General features: G+C 46.7%; 1 protein-coding gene across 2 annotated transcripts in view; it reads left to right on the top strand.

Moving 5' to 3' along the window:
• The window catches only part of usp43 (ubiquitin specific peptidase 43), a 361,500-nt gene that overhangs the window by 132,872 nt on the left and 205,880 nt on the right, over positions 1 to 22,748 (top strand). For both annotated transcript variants that reach the window (XM_033044012.1, XM_033044011.1), the window contains exon 4: positions 7,727 to 7,819. In XM_033044012.1, coding sequence (XP_032899903.1) covers positions 7,727 to 7,819 — 93 coding nt within the window. The remainder of the gene's footprint in view (positions 1 to 7,726; positions 7,820 to 22,748) is intronic.

Genomic DNA, 22,748 nt, shown 5'->3' on the forward strand with positions numbered 1-22,748 from the left:
GAATCTGGAGAAAATGAGTGATCTGATCTACTTCTATGGGGCAGAAAGATTTGGAACCAAAAAGAAGGAAACAACAACCCCTCCCAAGCTCAGAAGGCAGCGAGAAATCGAGCGTCTAATCAAAGAGAGAAGGGACCTGAGGAAACGGTGGAGGAAATCCTCACTAGGGAAAGAGTGGGCATCAACCTCCTGCAAGCAGATCTAAAGGAATGCCTGGGAAGACTGCGGAGAGCAGAAACCTTCAGAACTCGACGCAAGAAGAAGGAGTGGGCACGAACATCCTTCTACAAGGATCCCATCGGATTTGTGAAAGGACTCTTCACAAAGGAAAAGAACAGGTCACTTAAGGTGTCAAAGAGGGAATTGAAGGACCACCTGAAATCAACGTACACAGGCAACCAAAGATTTGAGCAGAGGAGGATACCTCCAAACATGCCACCCATTCTTCAACCAGAACACCAGTTGGACGACAACCTCCCAAGGTGGAGCGAAGTTGAGAAAGCCATAAGGAAGGCAAGGGCAGCTTCAGCTCCAGGACCAAACGGAGTTCCATACCGGCTATACAAAAATGCTCCAAATGTTCTACAGTTCTTATTGAGGCAAATGAAGATAGTGTGGAGAAAGCAAACCATCCCAAAAGCATGGCGAAGAGCAGGGGGAGTGGTGATCTCCAAGGAAAAAGATGCCTCAAACATCAACCAATTCCAGCAAATCAATCTCTTGCATGTTGAAGGGAAGATCTTCTTTAGCATTGTTGCTCAAAGGATGATACCTACCTGAAACAGAACAACCTGATTGACACGTCGGTACAGAAAGCTGGTAGACCAGGCGTCTGTAGATGCTTAGAGCACACAAGCATGATATGGCATCAAATCCAGTTTGCAAAAAGGGAAGGAAGAGATCTGCACGTCTTATTCCTGGACCTAGCCAATGCTTTTGGATCTGTTCCCCATTCTCTCCTCTGGCCAGCCTTCGAGTTCTTCCATATGCCAAAGACCATTACAAACCTGGTCAGAAACTACTTCCAAGATTTCCAATTCTGTATTACAACAACAGAATACACAACATCATTGCAATCACGGGAAGTGGGAATAATGGCAGGTTGCACCATCTCCCCGCTAGCCTTCACCATGGCGATGAAGTGATCATCCGAGCTTCCAAGTGGGTCGTAGGAGGAGAGCGGCTGCAGTCTGGGCAGTGGCTACCTCCCATTCGCCTACATGGATGACATGACCACACTGACCTCAACCATTGCATGTACCAAGCGCCTGCTGGAAAAGCTTCATGCAAACATAACATGGGCCCGGATGAAGTTGAAACCCAGCAAATCCAGGAGCATATCCATCATCAGAGGAAAAATCTAGACAAGCGATTCCACATTGATGAAACACCCATTCCGATGGTGTCAGAGCTGCCAGTCAAGAGTTTAGGACGGTGGTACAATGCAAGCCTCAAAGACCCAGACCATTGTGACCAACTGAGGGAGAAAACCATCAAAGGCCTTGCTAGCATAGACAAGACCTCGCTTCCTGGTAAGCTGAAACTGTGGTGTCTGCAGTTTGGATTGCTCCCCCATCTGATGTGGCCTCTGATGGTCTATGAGGTCCCCATTACTAAAGTCGAGAAGCTGGAGAGGACAGTCAGTTCATCAAGAAGTAACTTGGATTCCCGCGTTGCCTCAGCAATATCGGCTTGTATGGACACAGCTCTCTGGACATGACCCTGACCGAGTCTCAAGATGATGTGGTACGAGCGGTTGCTCCCAGACTGGCAACTGGGAGGATGTGGACCCCATCGGAGGCTGTACAGCAAGCAAAATCTGCTCTCAGGCATGGAGACATTGTAGGACAGGTGCTGCAAGGAAGAGGTGGGATTGGACTCGGGACAAGTCGACCCACATGGCACAAGGCAGCATCCACCCAGAGAAGAAAGCTGGTAGTTGCTGAGGTCCGTCAGCAAGAGGAGGCAGAGAGATGCGCAAAGGCAGTCTCACAGTCCAAACAGGACCAGTGGGCTACCTGGGAAAACATGGAGCATCGTAAGCTTACCTGGAAGGATCTGTGGGAAATGGAAGGAAACCGTCTTAGCTTCATCATCAGAGCCACCTACGATGTTCTTCCCACACCCAAGAACCTAAACCAGTGGCCTGGAGAAGATCCATTGTGTTCTCTCTGCCAAACCCCAGCAACATTAAGGCACACCCTCACTGGCTGCAAAACCAGTCTTTCACAAGGCCGCTACACCTGGAGGCACAATCAGGTCCTGCGGCAACTGCCGATTAGCTTGGAAGGAAGGAGAATACCACCAATGCCTTCCCTCCCCCAAGCTCATGTTTCCACCAGAGATCATCACAACTAATCTCAGGCCGGACCTGATCTTGTGGTCAACCTCACGGAAGTCCCTGTACATCGTGGAGTTAACTGTGCCTTGGGAGGCTGCAGTTGGTGAAGCGCGTGAATGCAAATGTCTGAAGTATTCAGACTTAGCAGCCGAGGCAGAACAACGTGGCTGGTGTACACAGGTGCTCCCTGTAGAGGTTGGTTGTAGAGGGTTTGTAGCCATGTCAACAACCAGACAGCTGTCAGAGGCTGCCGAGCGAAGCAGCAACTGGCTGTGGCTGAAGGGGAAGGGCTGCAAAATGACCAGCGAGAGGGGTAAAACGGAGGGGAGCGCACCTGGGACTCCAGGTGTTGCTGTTGAACCCTCTGGAGGTGTCTCTCTGTGGGCCTATCAACGAAACGCTAAGGAAGGAGGGTGCCCACCTGATGACCACAGTGAAGTTTTTACCCCTACTCAAGATAGTAAGAAGGTGCCAATTATAGTAGGGATTGTAATATCAAGTTCTATGCTTAACTGTGGCCAATTAACCTACAAACCTGCACGACTTTAGGATTGTATATTAAAATGCAACTTTTAGTTTTTGGATCTGATAAAAGAAGGTAGTCTAATTAAAAAGCACAGTGGCTCAACTGTTCAAGCTGCTGCCTCACAGCGCCGGTGATCCAGGTTCGATTCTGACCTCGGGTGCTGTCTGTGTGGAGTTTGCATGTTCTTCCTGTGACCGTGTGAGTTTTCTCCCACATCCCAAAGACGTGTGGGTTTGGAGGTTAATTGGGCTCTGTAACTTGCTCCCAGTGTGTTGGGAATGGATGCAGGTGTGATTGGTTTAATATAATTTAGTGATAGAGCTCGGAAACCGGTCCTTTAGCCCACTGAGTCCACGCCGACCAGCAATCACCCCGTCCACGAGCACTGTCCTATAGTAGGGACAATTTGCAATCTTTACAGAAGCCAATTGACATACAAACCTGTACGTCTTTGGAGTGTGGGAGGAAACCAGAGCACTTGGGGTAAACCCACACGGTCGGGGGAAGAACGTACAGGCTGCACCCGACAGGATCAAACCCGGGTCTCTGGCGCTGTAAAGCAGCAATTCTATCGCTGTGCCACCATGCCGTCCAATAACATGATAACATCAAACTTGTGTGAGCGAGTAATCGATGGTCAGCATGGACTCAGTGGGCTGAAGGGCCTGTTTCCACACTGTATCTTTCAATTAATTAATCAATAATAGCAAAAATGCAAGCTACTTTTATTTTCAGAACAGCCAAGTCACAATGTATATCAGCGATTGAGCACTGTCAGACTGCACTATATCATTGACATTTGTTATAACAAATTTCACATTCTATTTTGGAGAAATGTTTTATCACTTGTATTGTAATTATTTCCTCCGTTATGCTGCTTCTTTTCAGAACACCGCGCAGTGAAATGATGTTATGACAGTAAAGATTATAGGAACCACTTTGTGTGAAACATGACTCATCTAGATTTCCTCAACTACTCACTTGAGAATTGGCCATAAAGAAGCATGTGTTATTAGTTGTGACATGCCTTAATGTCCCATTATAATCTAACTGCAGGCCTCAAGACTGTAAGAAAACTGACATGTTTGTAACAAGGTTTGGATTTTTTAGCAGGATCCGCTCCTCCCAATCTGCGTAATGCTTTCTGTGATGGGGAATGCAAAGCATTCTGGGGAAATCAAGTCCTTTAGGGACAGACCACATCGCTGGAGAGAAGGAATGGGTGATGTTTCAGGTCGAGACCTTCCTTTAGTCTGAAGAAGGAACTCGACCCGAAACGTCACCCATTCCTTATCTCCAGAGATGCTGCCTGTCCCACTGAGTTACTCCAGCATTTTGTGTCTACCTTCGATTTAAACCAGCACTTGCAGTTCTTCCCTACTCCTTTAGGGATTGGCTGATTGAAAGAAACAGCATGTAAACAGGCCGTTCGGCCCACCGAGTCCATGCCAACTATTGATCCCCCGGTTCACACTTGGCTGAAGAAAGATCTCCAGCTTTTTGTTTCTATCTTTGGTTGAAACCAGCATCTACAGTTCCATCCTACACACTAGTTCTATGTTATCCCTCTCTCTCCTGTATTCTCCACGACTTGGGGCAATTTACAGAAGCCAATTCACCTGCAAATCTGCAATTCTTTGTGATGTGGGAAGAAACTGGAGCACGCGGAGGAAATCCACTCTGTCAAAGGGAGAACGTGCAAACTCCACATGGGTAGCATCTGAGCTGGGATTGAACCTGGGTCTCTGGCGCTGTGTAGCAGCAAGTCTACCAACTGCACCACCGTGCCGCGCTGTACTCTTTGAGATTGTTGAAAGTTTTGGCTTGTGATATTGAAAATAATCCCTTAAATCGAATCACAATATACCATTGGTAAACACCAAAAAATACCATTTATTTCAATGTGATCATTGTAAAGAAAAAGGAGTCAATATATAGACCTATTTATAATCTTAAGTTCATTTCACTCATTTCAGTCCTGCCATGGGGAAAAAGATACAGGAGCCTGAAAACTGTAACGTCCAAGATCAGGAGCAGCTTCTTCCCGACAGCCATCAGGCTATTAAACACGACAACTTCCAAATAAGCTCTGAACTACGATAGAATTGGTGGCTCGTCACACATAGAATTGGTGTCATTGGCTTTGTCTTTTTTGCATGATTATTGTTTGTTTTTATGTATATGTATGCATGCGTGTGTGTGTCTGTGTGTGTGTGAATGTGTATATACATATGTATATATATACACATACATACCTACATACACACATACATATATGTATATATATACACATGCACGAACACGCACACAGACACACACACACTTATATAATTGAATTGTTCTGTTTGAGACCTCTGACAATAAAACACTCGACTCTTGAGTCTTGTTCAATGGACACAGGAAGTCCTATGAGAATTGTATCAAACTGCAGCTTAATGAGTTAGTGCATGGCAGATGGAACCACTTCCACAAATAGACCAATAATTGACTGCATCAATATACTGTCCTTAATATATCCCAAGGCATTTCAAAGCAGTCGTGAATCAATAAATTAGACAGTACCATCAAAAATAAGATACTTTGAAGTGCTGTTAGAGAAGCGCTTTATAAGTGGCGGCACGGTGGCGCAGCGGTAGAGTTGCTGCCTTACAGTGAATGCAGCGCCGGAGACCCGGGTTCGATCCCGACTATGGGTGCTGTCTGTATGGAGTTTGTACGTTCACCCTGTCACCTGCGTGGGTTTTCTCTGAGATCTTCGGTTTCCTCCCACACTCCAAAGACGTACAGGTTTGCAGGTTAATTCGAATTGGTAAAATTGTAAATTGCCCCATGTGTTTAGGATAGTGTACAGGGTGATCGCTGGTTAGTGCGGACTCGGTGAGCTGAAGGCCTGTTTCTACACTGTATCTCTAAAGTCTAAAGAGATACTTGGGACCAGGTGATGCTTGATGTGGTTCAGCCAGATCTGGTGATAGATTGCTGAACTGATTATGGCCAAATGTCCTCACATCTAGGGAAATTATTGGCAGCAGGAGCAGAGATGAAACAGCAATTTATTCAATGAGATTCTTCCATAAATGTCATTTTGAGATGTGGATTAATTGGGAGGAAAAGTGGGAAATTTGTGCGTTGCCTGTTGAATAGGTGTCGCCAAAGATACTGGCTCTCGTCATCTATAGTATTTACGTAATATAAATTTTCAGTTGTACAGGTCCACCACCGATTTTCCTGCATCCTTGGTTCCAGAGCTTTTCTGGATTATCCATTCTGCCGGACCAATAGAGGTCATTGCCAACATGAGGAGTCCAAAGGTCCCAGAATGATCCGTCTCGGCTGCCCACTAGCCAAGATACTGGCCCACAAAGTTGGCCTTGGAAGTTGTCTATGGAGACGGATCTATCGGCTCAGGCCAGTCCGAAGTTCCAGAGCCTTGGCCCCAGGGGGCAAATTCGACCCGTCAATCGGCCGTAGAAGTCTGCTATGTGAATGGATCTGTCAGCTCCAGCCGGGCTGGATTTCCAGAGCCCTGGCTGCAGGGGATAAATTTGATCCACTGATTGGCACGATGAGGTCAAGTTCGGCCGACTCATACCGCCTACGCACCCCATTTCTGGGGTGACTTCCGGGGGTAATTTTGTCCAGATTAAAGGAGGTGCCGGACCACCAGTTGCTGGACAATCAGTGGTGCACCTGTATGTGGATACAGGGGGGCGCTCCTCTGTGTGCAGCCATGTCAGCAGCGCGTCAGTTTTTCCAGCTTTTTTTTTATTTTTTAGTATGTTTTAAAGTGTGTATTTTGTGTTTCTTCGTGTGTTTTGTGTGGGGGTGGTGTGGGGGGGGGTGAGGGGGAAACCGCTTCGGTCGCCTCCTGCATGGAGAGGCAACTTTTTCCAGGTCGCCTCCCCCGTGGCCTAACATCAAGGATCGACGCGGCCTTTCCCGGAGACACGCCCGGGGCTTCAGCGGCGGGCGCAGCGTGGACTCTCGGCGTGGAGCGGGCGACCCCCGCTGGGGCTCGCTGGAGGAGAGCGCTCCGTTTCGCTGGCCCTGGGCAGCCGGCAGCCTGAAGTCGCAGCCTGAAGTCGCGGTCTGCAGAGCTCCAGCTGGTGCGGCGTCTACAGCCCGGCATCCCTCGTGGGGGACCCGGGGGAAGAAGAAGCCATCTCTGCCGGCCCGCGGCCAACTTCTACCGCGGGGCCGGCATGGACTTACCATCACCCCTGGAAGGGAGCTTCGACCGCCGGCCCTGCAGTCTACGGTGCTTCTGGCTGCGGCGGGGACTTTAAATCTCGACCGCCGGCCTACGGCCTACAACAATCTAAAGCCGCGGTCTCCGGTGGGGAAGAACCGATCCTGGACTGACTGGACTCTGGTCCTGTACACGGGGGGGAAATGGAGGAGGACTGGCCAAATTTTTGTGCTTTCCACCACAGTGATGAATGCTGTGGTGGATGTTTGTGTTACAGTTTTATTGTGTGTTCTTTATTATTGTACTGCTGCTGACAACCCAAATTTCCACCAACCCTGGTTGTGTGGCAATAAATTATATCTATCTAAATTATATCTATCTATCTATCTATCTACCAGGGCTGCCAACTCTCACGCCCTCACGCTCATCAGAAATTTCTCACGCTCAGTGGTGCACCTATATGTGGATACAATACAAGCTCTCTTTTTGTTTATTTTCTCAACAGATTATCAAGATAACTGTTTATTAATTCATGTTGTTGATGAGTATGCACAACTCAAGATTGTGCAATTATGATTCTGTAATATGGTTAAGAGCTGTCGCATTTCATTTTATGTGCGTTCTGTCATTTAACTTTTATTAACTGTTGCCTTTTGATTTTTTCCATTAGATCATCTCTAACTTGCCCTCACTGCCTTAGACAAAGCAACACGTTTGATCCCTTTTTGTGCATCTCCTTGCCCATTCCCCTTCGCCAAACCAGGTACGTCACACACACCATTTTTAATGCAGTTATCTATTCCTGTGAATATTTGCTTGTGTTTCATTGGGATGGGCAAAATCAACATTCATTTGCTAACGGACCCTTGCATTTTCCCATTGACTATCCCATGTTATTTATAGCTTATACCATGCTTGTTCGGAGAGCTGTCTGAAATTCGATGTGAACCATGCTGACCAATTTTGCTCGCAGAAACATTTTTAGCATGCTGAAAATTTTTCCTCAACCAAACTGAGGCCGTGAGTATGCGGGAACTTCCCTCAAACATGAAGGAGAGTCCCAGTGATCTCCTAGGACCTCCTAGGACCATGTGTCGACCATGCTGCGAGTTTGAGTCGAGAGCAGATTCTTCTAAACTCGCAAATTAGGTCGCCGCAGTGGCCCTTAACTGGTCCATCGAGTAGGATGAACTTCATAGTGTGGATCAGCTGAGTGTTTGGTTTTTAATTTGGTTTAGTTTAGAGCTACAACGTGGAAACAGGTCCTTCGGCCTACTGAGTCCATAATGACCATGGATCGTCAACCCGTTCACACTAGTTCCATGTTATTCCACTAGTTCTCCTCCACCCCCTACACACTAGGGGCAATTTACAGAGGCCTAGTAACCTACAAACCAGCAGGACTTTGGGATGTGGGAGGAAACCGGAGCACCCGGAAAACGACACTGGGAGAACGTGCAAACTCCACGCAGATAGCAACTGAAGTCAGGATCAAACCCGGGTCCTTAGCTCTGTGAGGCAACAGCTGCGTGATTATGCTGCCCAATATTGTACCTTACTAATTTTGTACATGTTAATTTCTCTATAACTGCAAACCAGGGAAGCATTGTCTTCTTGCAGCAAAAAATGAGGGCATTTCCTTTACAGTCAAACCATCCCCCAAATAAAGATAAATATGTCCTACAAAGCTCTTTGAGCATCGAGCTATTAAAAAAAACCATTTTGAAGTTTAAATACATAAAAGGAAATGATATTAGTTTAGAAACTACTTCTATTGACTGAATTATTCCCTAAAACTATTAAGGTGTTGGCTCAAGGTGTAGCATGTGTAAATGAAGCATCCTCTGGAACAGTGCAGAGCAAGAAGTCACTTAACAGTCTGAAAACTGATCACCATGTATCAGCAGTTATTGATCTCTCAACGTGCTTATATATATGGAAGGTAAAGTGCTGGAGTAGCTTAAACCGGTTTAGTCTGATGAAGGGTTCCGACCCGAAATGTTACCTATTCCTTTTCTCCAGAAATGCTGCATGACCCGCTGAGTTACTCTGACATGTTGTGTCTATCTTTGGTATAAACTAGCAACTGCAGTTCCTTCCTGTGCATATGTATATGGATAGGTTTCTTTGTAAAGTTCATAAGGGGGCCTGGAGCCAAGTTATTGAATGCATTGATGGTAAACCAGTGGATAAAGAGGACTGAGAGTAAATGCGTTTTTATTTCTGGTTGAAATCTATAGTTTTTCATTTAGCCACTAGATATTTCTTAACAGTGAGAAAGTAAAATAAATGTTCAGTTAATTAGTGTTTGTTCCTTTCCTTCAATATCGCAGGGTGATATATCATCAGTTTAGTCACAGTTCTGTTGCTTAAGACAGTAAATCATTTGTACATTATTGAGATAAAAGACGGGCTAATTCATGTTGATGGTTTGGTCAGTGCACTGATTGAATTCCAGCTTTTTATCATCATTACAATGAGAACTTTCACAGGAACAGCCAGTGATTTTTAGTATTAGTTTTGTTTAGAGACACCACGGAAACAGGCCCTTCGGCCCACCATACACTAGCACTACCACTAACACTGGGGACAATTAACATGCAAACCTGCATGTCTTTGGAGTGTGGGAGGAAACTGGAGCACCCGGAGAAAACCCACGTGGTCATGGGGAGAACGTACAAACTCTGTCATGGTAGAACCCATAGTTAGGTCTCTCTTAAATCTCTTCCCTCTCACCTTAATCTATGCCCACTTGCTTTAAGCCCACACCCTCCAGTTATAAAAACATCTTGTATTAATCCGGTTTTGTTTTGGAATGAAGCCACGTCCACAGTTGTAGGGCACCCTCAGCATTAGATTATTAACTTAATTCCTTCAGTATCTTGGACTGAGTTTAACCCTTAGATCAGCTGACCCATTAGAAAGGGGGTAACAGCTGAACCAAGCTGGCATAAGAATGCACTCACCTGTGAATGGGAACTCAAAACCAACTTCTACTTGTAGGGATAAGTGGCATATGTTTAGAATGTAACAGTATTCTTCCACAAATTACTGCATTAACAGTTGCTTTCTCCGTCTCTTCAAGTACCACTGCAATGCAGCTTATTGTGTGAGTCCCAAGGGCACTCGTGCTATTTCATTCATGTTACAGTGCCTATTTGCTGAATGTGATACTTGAATAAAATACAGGTTCCATCAATTCAGTCTTTTATTGTGGACCATTAGTGCGGGGCTAAGAGGCTATTGGAGTAATTAAAGAAAGTACAAAATCCATCTCCAGTTAGAAGTGCTAAATTCACTGGGTTAAAAATTGTGCTATTGTCTTTTAGTGGAATTAAAACAGCAATGATACGGTTGGTTGTACTGTTACTGTTTGTGAAACTTCCTGTAGTAGTTTAGCTTAGTTTAGATTATTATTGTCACCTGTAACGAGGTATCGTGAAAAGCTTTTGTTTGTGTGCTATCCAGTCAAAAAAGACTATACATGAATATAATCAAGCCGCCCGCAGTGCAGAGATAAAGGATAATGGGTACAACATTTAGTGCAAAGATATAACATTGAAGTCAGAAAAAGTCAGATTAAAGGTAATTCAAAGGTCTCCAGTGGGGTCGATGGGAGGTCAGGACTGCATTCTAAATGATGAGAGGAACATTCAGTTGCCCGATGGCCGCTGGGAATGTGGATGCTTGGAGAAATAACAGAAAATGATGAGCCAGAGTGCAGGAGGGAGATAAAGAATTATGTTTGCACCTGTATGTGCATTTATGTACATTTATGAAATTGAAAATCTCACTGAAGACAAATTTTGGGTGTTGCGTTTTGAAATGGGTGATGTGACATGCAGATGTGTGTGCAGCTTCGTTCTACAGCTGTTTCAACCGAAAGTTAAACTCTGATAGTCTGTGACCTGGGGACTTTGGTGGTATCAGGTACAGGATCGTGCTTATGTCTTTTCTGGCTGAGCACAGATAACCGATGGAGGCAGCACAGTGATTAGATTAGGGCAGCACGGTGACACAGTGGTGGAGATGCTGCCTTTCAGCGCTAGAGACCCGAGTTCGACCCTGACCATGGGTGCTGTGTGTGTACGGACTTTGTCCGTTCTCCCCGTGATCGCGTGGGTTTTCTCCAGGCCGCGCGAAGTTGTGCGTAAAGTTCAGCGCCCGGGCCAAACCTGCTCAGCTGGCCCACCGACTCGGCTTTGTGTGCAGTCCAGCACCTGGGCCAACTCATCATTTACCCAGCCATGGCTGAGTCGGTCAACTAATCGGCCTGAGTCGGTCAGGCCAAAGACATCCACAGGCAAAGGGTAGAAGAACACTTCAATGCCGTGGACACCAGAAGCATGTGGCAGGGTGTCAGGGACATCACTGACTACAAGAGCAGCCCCGCCTGCCCCCACGGTGATATCACACTGGCCAACGAACTGAACACCTTCTTTGCCCGGTTCGAAACTGGCAACACCACCAGGAGTGGAATAACCCCGGCCATGGCGGAGGGACAGGCCTTAACACTGAGCACTCAGGAGGTACAGTGCGCTCTGCGTAGGATCAATCCACGCAAGGCTGCAGGCCCGGATGGAGTCCAGGGAAGGGTACTAAAGGACTGTGCTGTACAGCTGGCGGAGGTATTCACGAGAATCTTCAATCTATCTCTATCTCTGGCAAAGGTCCCCAAGTGCCTGAAAACAGCCACCATAGTGCCGGTGCCGAAAAAGTCCAAAATCACCAACCTCAACGACTACCGCCCGGTTGCCCTGACTCCAATCCCCATGAAGTGCTTCGAAAGGCTGGTCCTCTTCCATATCAAATCCAGCATCCCTGCCTCACTGGACTCTCATCAATTTGCATACAGGGCAAATAGATCAACAGAGGATGCCATCTCTCTGGCTTTTCACACTGTCCTGACTCACCTGGACAGACAGGGCACGTACGTGAGGATGCTCTTCATTGACTATAGCTCTGCATTCAATACGATCATCCCCACCAAGCTCACCACCAAACTCCACCAGCTAGGCCTCAGCTCGCCGATATGCGATTGGATCCTGAACTTTCTGACGGAGCGACCGCAGGCAGTGAGACTGGGCCCCGCACCTGTCCTCCACTATCACCCTGAGCACCGGCACACCACAGGGCTGTGTACTAAGCCCCATGCTCTACTCCCTCTTCACTCACGACTGTGTTCCTGCATTCGACACCAACACCATCGTGAAGTTTGCAGACGACACAACAGTGATTGGGCTGATCACCAACGGTGATGAAACAAAATATAGGGCGGAGGTGCAGAACCTGGCGGACTGGTGCACACATAACAACTTGTCACTAAACACCTCCAAGACCAAGGAGCTGACTTCAGGAGATCCCATAATGGAGAATACGCCCCAATCTCCATTTACGGGGAAAGTGTGGAGAGAGTGTCCAGCTTTAAGTTTCTGGGCACTCACATGGTCCACCAACACCGCTGCGCTGGTCAAGAAGGAACAGCAACGACTGTTCTTCCTGAGGACATTAAAAAAGACTGGTCTGCCCCAACAGCTACTGACAACGTTTTACTGCTGCACCACAGAGAGCATATTAACGTATGACATCTCTGTGTGGTATCTCAGCTGCTCGGAGGCGGAGAGGAGAGCTCTTCAGTGCGTCGTCCACAGAGCGCAGAGGATCATTGGGACAGAGCTACCAGCCTTGGAGGCCATCTACCACACACGGTGCCTCAGGAAGGCCGTCAGCATCCATAAAGACTCATCACACCCCTGTAACGGACTGTTCGAACTACTTCCCTCCGGCAGACGTTACAAGGCCTTCTACACCCGAACCTCCAGACTCAGAAACAGCTTTATTCCAAGAGCTATAGCGGCTCTGAACCAGCCCTGCTAAGTGCCCCCCACCCCCCCTGGACTGTCTCCCTCGGATGGTCACGACACACAGCTTATTTATTTATTTTACTTTTCTTTTTCATCGGTTGGAGCTGCATACTAAATCTCGTTACACTGACGTGCAATGACAATAAAATATATTATTATTATTATTATTAATTGCCGTTGGGAATTTGTCCCGTATTTTGACCTTTAGTCCCATATTTGGGAGTGAGAAAGTTGGCAACCCTAGGTATAATATATTCTACAACAAACCAAGTGAGTGTAAAACCATATCTATTCCCCTCATTATTTTATAGATCTCTATAAAATCCCTCCCTCAGCCTCCAGTTCTACAGGAATAAAGTCCTAGCCTGCCCAACCTCTTCCCATGGCTCACGCCCATGAGTCCTGCCATCATCCTCGTCAATCTTTTCTGACCAAAACTGAGCATTATACTCCAAATGTTCACTTTAACAATTTCAGATAACTATTTTTAAGGCTCCACAGATGTGACTGTACATTTTGTTTCAACTTGTCAAATTAAAAAATGCCACTGCACCATTTTTGTCATCTGCACGTACTTGAAATAAAAGTGTTCTTGGCATCTTTTGGTCTGCACTCTATCACGATTAGTTCAGTTTAGCTTATTTTAGAAATACCGAATGGAAACTGGCCTTTCGGCCCACTGAGTCAGTGCCGATCATTGCCTGTACACAAGTTCTATGCTACACACCAGGGAACATTTATAGAAGCCAATTAACCTACAAACCTGCACGTTTTTGGAATGTGGGTGTAAACTGGAACACAATGAAAAAGCCCAGAGGGGACACAGGGAAAACGTGCAGACTCCACATGGACAGCACCCGTAGTCAGGATTGAACCGGGGTCTCTGGCGCTATGCGGCGCCAACGTTACTGTGCTGCCACCTTCAGTTTTCCCAGTCTTGCCCCATGCTGCAACTGCAAACACTGTTGCTTCTTACATTTGGAATTCTAATGTACTTTACTTGACCTGCAATGTAAACCATAGACCTGATGCGCTGCAATGCTGATAACTATACTCTGCACTTTGTATCCTCCCACTTGCTCTATCTATTGCACTTGAGTTTGACTTGTTTGGAATTTAAGAAGAATATTATCTGACCTGATTGAACAGCATGCAGAGCAAAGCTTTTCACTGTACCTCGTGACTTGTTACAATAATAGACCTAAACAAAAGCTTTTATTCTTAAACTTCCGAGCACATCCAGGACATCGATGTGGTTTCAGAGGCAAATAATGTTGCCCAACTGAGGCAACAGCCAATGAAGCCATTGTGGAGACGCAAGAGCAACTCAGCAGGTCAGGCAGCATCTGTGGAGAACATGGACAGCTGACGTTTCACAGAGTGCTGGGGGAACTCAGCGGGTCAGGCAGCATCAGTGGAGGGAATGGACAGGTGACGTTTCGGGTCGGGACTCTTCTTTAGATTGATTCAGAACCATTATGGAGTACTAGAATTTGCGGATAGTTTTAGTTTAGTTTAGTTTATTGTCACATGTAATGAGGTACAGTGAAAAGCTTTTTGTTGCATGCTATCCAGTCAGCAGAAAGGCTATACATTATTACAATCAAGGTGTCCACAGTGTACAGATACAGGATCATGGGAATAACATTTAATACAAGATAATTAAAGATAGGCTGAGGGTCACCAAGTAGGTCGGGATCGCTCTCTAGTTGGTGAAGGATGGTTCAGTTGTCTGATAACAGCTGGGAAGAAACTGTCCCTGAATTTGGTGGTGTGCATTTTCTCACTTCTATACCTCCTGCCTGATAGGAGAGGGTGGAAGAGTGAGTGACCGGGGTGAGACTTGTCCTTGATTATGCTGTGGCTTTGCCGAGGCAGCGTGAAGTGTAGATCGAGTCAATGGAAGGGAGGTTGGTTTGCGGATATACGTGGAGTATAACTTGCAAGATTTAATTATAAAGGAATACAGTGAAGATTCATTGTGCCCTAAGTTATGACTGTGGGACATTTTCTGTTTTCAGTTCTTTCTTTAAAAAAATATTGAGATTTGCAAACAGTTTAACAGTTCTAAGAAGAGATGAATCAACATTGACTAAGCATGGGTCCAGATGCATGTAGGTTTTGGGGAGGAGAGAAATAGTCTTTGCAATGGCATTTGAAAAGGCCAATAATCATTTGCGTCTGTAACTGGCAATAATTAGTCCTAAAGGTGAAGTAATTAACTGTGATAATGAAATGAATGCAATCATTGGAAAAATAGAAAGAATGTTGAGTCTTGACCTTTGTACCAAATATTCTGTAGGTTTTGTTCCGTGCTGCAAATTGGAGCGTTAAGACGTTATAATGGTAACCAAAAAGATTGGTGATATGAATTTTCAGTAAAATGCAATTAGCAAAAAGAATGAAAAAAAAATCATTCTTAATTTAATTTAGTCTAGAGATACAGCGTTAAGTGTAATTGTAGTTAAACCTTGGTTTAATTTAGTTTAGTTTAGAGAAATAGGCCCTTCGGCCCACCAAGTTCGTGCCGACTAGTGATCCATGTACACTAGCACTATCCTGCACACTAGGGATAATTTACAATCTTTATCAAAGCCAATTAGCCTACAAACCTGTACGCCTTTGGAATGTGGGAGGAATCCGGGGCATCTGGAGTAAAACTCCGTAGAGACCGCACCCATAGTCAGGATCGAACCCGGAACTTTGGCGCTGTAAGGCAGCAACTCAATCGCTGTGCCACTGAGCCGACCTGGAGATTCCCTGCATATGGGTATGCAGTGAATGGAAGGATTTGGACCTTTATTCCCTTGGGTAGAAATGCCAAAGACTAGAGGCCCCAGCTTTAAAGTATGAGGGGCAAGATTTAAAGGAGATGTGAGGGGCAGGTTTTTTACACACACAGAGTTGTGTGTGCCTGGAACATGCTGTCAGGGGTGGTGGTGGAGACAGAAATCATGGTGGCATTTAAGAGGCTGTTAGATAGGCACAGGGAATGGAGGGAAATGGATCATCTGCAGGCAGATGAGATGAGATTAGTTTATTGTGGCGTCACGTTTGGCACGGGCAATGTGGACATTGTGGACATTGTGGGTACAGTGGACATTGTGGGCAGTGTGGGCAGTGTGGGCAGTGTGGGTACAGTGGGCAGTGTGGGCAGTGTGGGCACTGTGGACATTGTGGACATTGTGGGCACTGTGGACATTGTGGGCACAGTGGACATTGTGGACATTGTGGGTACAGTGGACATTGTGGACATTGTGTGCACTGTGGACATTGTGGACATTGTGGGCTACAGGGCCTGATCCTGTACTGTGGGTACTGTGGGCTACAAGGCCTGATCCTGTACTGTGGGCACTGTGGGCTACAGGGCCTGGTCCTGTACTGCACTGTGGGCATTGTGGACACTGTGGGCTACAGGGCCTGATCCTGTACTGTGGGCATTGTGGGCAGTGTGGGCTACAGGGCCTGATCCTGTGCTGTGGGCATTGTGGGCTACAGGGCCTGATCCTGTGCTGTGGGCACTGTGGGCTACAGGGCCTGATCCTGCACTGTGGGCACTGTGGACACTGTGGGCTACAGGGCCTGATCCTGTACTGTGCTGTGCTTTGTTCTTTCTCCAAGTAAATGTAGATGCACATTGAGAAATTATTTTATTACAATCTATAAAAATGAGGTAATAGAATTAGTAGATGGATATTTGAACTTTTCTCTGCCAAGATATTGCCAGGACTCGAGGGCCTGAGCTACAGGGAGAGGTTGAGCAGCCTAGCAAATTATTCCTTGGAGTGCAGGAGGATGAGGGATGATCTTCGAGGTGTACTAAATTAAGAGGGGAATAGATTGGGTAAACACACAGTGTATTTTGCCCAGAGTAGGGGGAATTGAGAACCAGAGGACATAGGTTTAAGGTGGGGGGGGGGGGGGGGGAAGCTGAGTGATAATTTTTTTCACAAAGGGTGGTGGGTGTTTGTACTGAGCTGCCGGAGGAGATAGTTGAGACAGGTACTACTGCAATGTTTGAGAAGCATTAAGACAGGTACATAGATAGGACAGGTTTAGAGGGAAATGGGCCAAACGTAGGCAGGTGAGACTAGTGTAGTTGGGGCATGTTGGTTGGTGAGGGCAAGTAGGGCCGAAGGGCCTGTTTCCATGTTACATGGCTCTCTATGATTGAATCTCGATACATGTAACAAAAATTAAATAATTGCCAACTCCAAACACCCAGAGGTGGATTATTTCAGGTAAACCTCAGACCCGGTGGACTGAGTTCACTTCAGACTCAGATCCCAACTCTTCTTGAATCCACTTTGACGTGTTGATGTCCTTACAGTTGTCTACCAAGCAGCTGTCTCTCCTCGACGTTTTAAAGTCAAATGTTTCTCTGTAGAAATGATGACTGGAAATCTGATTTCAAACATTTTGACATATAAAAGATTGTGAAAATGGACAAAGGTGCATTAGAAATGGTGCTGTGGCATTTTGTACTCAGAGCTGTGTTAAAATGGGATGTGTGCATCCCCTAGCAGGAGGGTCTTGGGGAGGTTGTAGCTGATGAATCATTTGTTGCTGCGTGTCAGATGGTGCAGCGGTTGAGTTGCTGCCTGACAGCGCTTGCAGTGCCAGAGTCCTGAGTTCGATCCCGACTACGGGTGCTGTCTGTACGGAGTTTGTTCGTTACGTCTGTGACCACGTGGGTTTCCTCCGAGATCTTCGGTTTCCTTTCACACTCCAAAGGCGTACAGGTTTGTATGTTAATTGGTTTGGTATAAGTGTAAATTGGCCCGAGAGTGTGTAGGATAGTGTTAATGTGCGGGGATCGCTGGTCGGCACGGACTCAGTGGGCTGAGGGACCTGCTTCCATGCTGTATCTCTAAACAGAACTAAATCTTAAAAAAGCTCTTCTTCATGAAGCCTCAGCACAGGTACAGCTGCTACCTCAAAGCGCCAGAGACCCGGGTTCCTGTCTATATGTGCTGCTTGTGTGGAGTTTGCACGTTCGCCCTCTGGGTGCATCAGTTTTGCCCCACATTCCAAAGACTTACAGGTTTGTAGTTTTAATTGGCTTTGATAAGATTATCCCTGGTGTGTAGGACAGTGCTAGTGTTTGGGGTGACCGCTACTCGGAGTGGACACAGTGCTAGTGTTTGGGGTGACCGCTACTCGGAGTGGACACAGTGCTAGTGTTTGGGGTGACCGCTACTCGGAGTGGACACAGTGCTAGTGTTTGGGGTGACCACTGCTCGGAGTGGACACAGTGCTAGTGTTTGGGGTGACCACTGCTCGGAGTGGACACAGAGCTAGTGTTTGGGGTGACCGCTGCTCGGAGTGGACACAGTGCTAGTGTTTAGGGTGACCGCTGCGTGGAGTGGACACAGTGCTAGTGTTTGGGGTGACCGCTGTGTGGAGTGGACACAGTGCTAGTGTTTGGGGTGACCGCTGTGTGGAGTGGACACAGTGCTAGTGTTTGGGGTGACCGCTGCGTGGAGTGGACACAGTGCTAGTGTTTGGGGTGACCGCTGCGTGGAGTGGACACAGTGCTAGTGTTTGGGGTGACCACTGCGTGGAGTGGACACAGTGCTAGTATTTAGGGTGACCGCTGCGTGGAGTGGACACAGTGCTAGTGTTTGGGGTGACCACTGCTCGGAGTGGACACAGTGCTAGTGTTTGGGGTGACCACTGCGTGGAGTGGACACAGTGCTAGTGTTTGGGGTGACCACTGCTCGGAGTGGACACAGTGCTAGTGTTTGGGGTGACCACTGCGTGGAGTGGACACAGTGCTAGTGTTTGGGGTGACCACTGCTCGGAGTGGACACAGTGCTAGTGTTTGGGGTGACCACTGCGTGGAGTGGACACAGTGCTAGTGTTTGGGGTGACCACTGCTCGGAGTGGACACAGTGCTTGTGTTTAGGGTGACCGCTGCTCGGAGTGGACACAGTGCTAGTGTTTAGGGTGACCGCTGCGTGGAGTGGACACAGTGCTAGTGTTTGGGGTGACCGCTGCTCGGAGTGGACACAGTGCTAGTGTTTGGGGTGACCGCTGCTCGGAGTGGACACAGTGCTAGTGTTTAGGGTGACCACTGTGCGGAGTGGACACAGTGCTAGTGTTTAGGGTGACCGTTGCGTGGAGTGGACACAGTGGGCCAAAGGGTCTGTTTCTGTGCTGATCTCTAAAGTCTAAAGTCATACAGAGGTGATTACTGGTACAGTTTCAAACTAGGTAAAGTTGCTTTTCGGCACAGATGGGTTTGGTTTATTTCTGTTTCCTTTGTATCGTGATGTGTGCAGGGCTGCCAACATTGGGTGAGAGTTGGCAGCCCTGTGTGTGGTCATTGCTGTGTGCTTCATAATGCAGACTGATTTTTACAATGGAAACAAATGCCATTGGAATTTTTTGAGCAAGAGTAGTGTTTCCTGTTTGTGTCTGAGATCTGTGTGTACTGTGTTCGTGCTTCAGTTACCCAGTTTCTTGTGTTTCCAAATTTAGAGAGTTTAGAGAGATATATTATTGAAACCGACTGTTTGGCCCACAGAGTCCACACCGACCATCAATCACCCGTTCACACTAGTTCTATGTTAGATGTAGGAAGGAACTGCAGATGCTGGTTTAAACCGAAGATAGACACAAAATGCTGGAGTAACTCAGCGGGACAGGCATCATCTCTGGAGAGAAGGAATTGACGATGTTTTGGGTCAAGACCCTTCTTCACATTGAGACCCTTCTCTCAGTCTGAAGAAGGGTCTTGACCCGAAACATCACCATTTCTTCTCTCCGGTGATGCTGCCTGTTCTGCTGAGTTCTACATTATTCCACTTTCCCATCCACTGCCAACGTGGGTTTCTGCTGTGTGCTCCAGTTTCCCCTCTCATAAGAGACGTGCCAGGAAAATCTAGTGTAGGCTTGGTGACTCCTATAAATTTCCCTTCAGTAGGGATTTTCAAAAAGACACAAAGGAGAGTTTCGTTTCGAGACACAGCCTGGGAACAGACCCATCGGCCCACCGAGTCCATGCTGACCATCGATCACCCATTCACACTAGTTCCATGTTATCCCAATTTCTCATCTACTCCCTACACACTAGGAGTAATTTACAGAGGCCAATTAACCTACAAACCCGCACGTATTTGGGATGTAGGAAGAAACTGGAGCATCTGGAGGAAACCCAACCTGGTCACAGGGAGAACATGCAAACTCTACACAGGCAGCAGCTGAGGTCAGGATCGAACCGGCGTCAATGGTGATATGAGGCAGCCACTCTACCAGCTATGCATCTGTGCTGTTCAAATGATAAACCAAGTTGCAACTGCAGCAGAAGCTTGTACAACGAACATTAGTACGGATGATTTTGTGCATAAATAATGGAAAATGGTTTGGAATTTCATCTCCGAATCTCTGCGCACTTGATGATGATGAACTTTTTTCACACAGAGAGTGGTGATTCTCTGGAACTCCCTGCCACAGAGGGTAGTCGAGGCCAGTTCATTGGCTATATTTAAGAGGGAGTTAGATGTGGCCCTTGTGGCTAAGGGGATCAGAGGGTATGGAGAGAAGGCAGGTACGGGATACTGAGTTGGATGATCAGCCATGATCATATTGAATGGCGGTGCAGGCTCGAAGGGCCGAATGGCCTACTCCTGCACCTAATTTCTATGTTTCTATGTTTCTATGATGATGGATGGGATTTATATAGCGCCTTTCTAATACTCAAGGCGCTTTAAGTTGTCACTGCTCCTGTAAAGCAGTTCATTGACGTGTTAATAGTCACCTGTTCTGATGTTTAGTTTAAATATACCGTGTGGAGACAGGCCCTTTGACCCACTGAGTCCATGCCGATCAACGATTACCTGTGCACTAGTTCGATGTTATCCCAGTTTTGTATCAGACACACTGGGGACACTTTACAAAAGTCACCTTAACCTATAAACCTATAAACCTGTACGTCTTTGGATTGTGGGGGGAAACCTGAGATCCCGGATAAAACCCACGTGGTCACAGGGAGAACGTACAAACTCCATACAGGTAGCACACGTAGTCAAGAACAAACTCGGGCCTCTGGTGTTATCAGGCAGCCATTCTACCGCTGCACCATTGTACCATGTATCCATGATTCCTGATCTTGCCATGTGTCGCTGCTCAACCTCTGTCAGAAAACACACCTGTGAACAATCTTGGGACGTTCTCGCACATTAAAAATACAAGCAAGTCATTGTTGATGTCCACAGTCTCGGCTCAGAGGCTTCTGCTGGCCTTTTGCCAAATTCCGTTCAGAAATGTTGGATCAGGGACTGCAGGCAGAATATACTGAAGCTAAGAAATGTTATTGAACAATGCAATGTTTTTATTAGGAAAAGGTGACGTTTCAGGTTGAGACCCTTCTTCAGACCTGAAACGTCACCTATTCCTTTTCTCCAGAGATGTTGTCTGACCCGCTGAGTTACTCCAGATTTTTATGGCTATCTTTGGTGTAAATCAGCATCTGCAGTTTCTTCCCACACACAATATTTTTATAAGCTACATGGTAAACCTGATTGCCACATGACGTGGGCTGAACGCTTCATATTTATGTTCAGGAAGGAACTGCAGATGCTGGTTTACACCGAAGATAGACACAAAATGCTGGAGTAACTCAGCGGGACAGGCAGCATCTCTAGCGAGAAGGAATGATCCAGATCCAGAGCCAGCAACATTATGGGGGACCCCTTCCACCCCAGCAATGGACTGTTCCAGCTGCTACGGTCAGGCAAGCGCATCCGTTGCTATGCTGTGAGAACAGAGAGGATGAGAAGAAGTTTCTTCACAGAGGCCATATCTCACCAGGGACTAACTTACTGGTCCAATTTTCTGTTGTGTGGTGTCTTTTTAAAATTGCTGTTTTTTTCTTTTTTTCCCCCAAATATGTAATTACTGATTCTGTTCCAATCTGTTTTGTAGTTTGTGTTTTTTGCACAAAGTCCGCGAGCATTTGCCACTTTTCATTTCACTGCACATCTCGTATGCGTATGTGACGAATAAACTTGACTTGACTTGAATGGGTGACGTTTCGGGTCCTTTCTGGCTGAAATCTGAAGAAGGGTCTCGACCCGAAACATCACCCATTCCTTCTTTCCAGAGATGCTGCGCATCCTGCTGAGTTACTCCAGCATTTTGTGTGTGTCTCATTGTTATGTTCCCCAGGAGGTACCTGATAGGAGTGCAGTTATAAAGGGAAATCACAAATGAATTGAGTCTGAGGAAGGGTTGCAGAGAGAGTGGGTAGAGGTGTAGAACATTATCACAGCCATAGATGGGGTGGACAGTCAGAACCATTTTCCTAGGGTGGAAATTTCAAGTGCTGGAGGGCACAGCTTTAAAGTGCAAGGGGTGAAGTTTGAAGCAGATGTGTGGGGCAAGTGTTTTTTACACAGAGGATGGTGGGTGCCTGGAACACGTTGCCAGGGATGGTGGTGGAGGCAGATACCACAGTGGCATTTAACAGGCTTTGAGATAGGCATGTGAATATTTAGGGAATGGTGGGATATTGATCATGTGCAGGCAGATGAGATTAGTCTACCTTGGCATCATGTTCGAATGGACATTGTTGGCCGAAGGGCAGAATTGTAAGTTAATTAACCCTCTCTAAAATTGCCCGAGTGTGAAGGAAATGGATAAGAAAGTGTGAGAGTATGGAACGAGTGTGAACAAGTGATTAGTGGTTGTGGTGGCCAATGGGCCTGTTTCCATGCACTAAACTCTCAACTATAAACACCTGGCTGTTTGGGGCATGGATAATGGTGGATCACACAGACTCCTGGCAACCCTTGTAGAAATCGTCAGAGGTAAATTAACTGTGGC

Source organism: Amblyraja radiata, chromosome 26 (genome assembly GCF_010909765.2).
Source record: "Amblyraja radiata isolate CabotCenter1 chromosome 26, sAmbRad1.1.pri, whole genome shotgun sequence".
In the NCBI taxonomy this organism is placed as follows: domain Eukaryota; kingdom Metazoa; phylum Chordata; class Chondrichthyes; order Rajiformes; family Rajidae; genus Amblyraja; species Amblyraja radiata.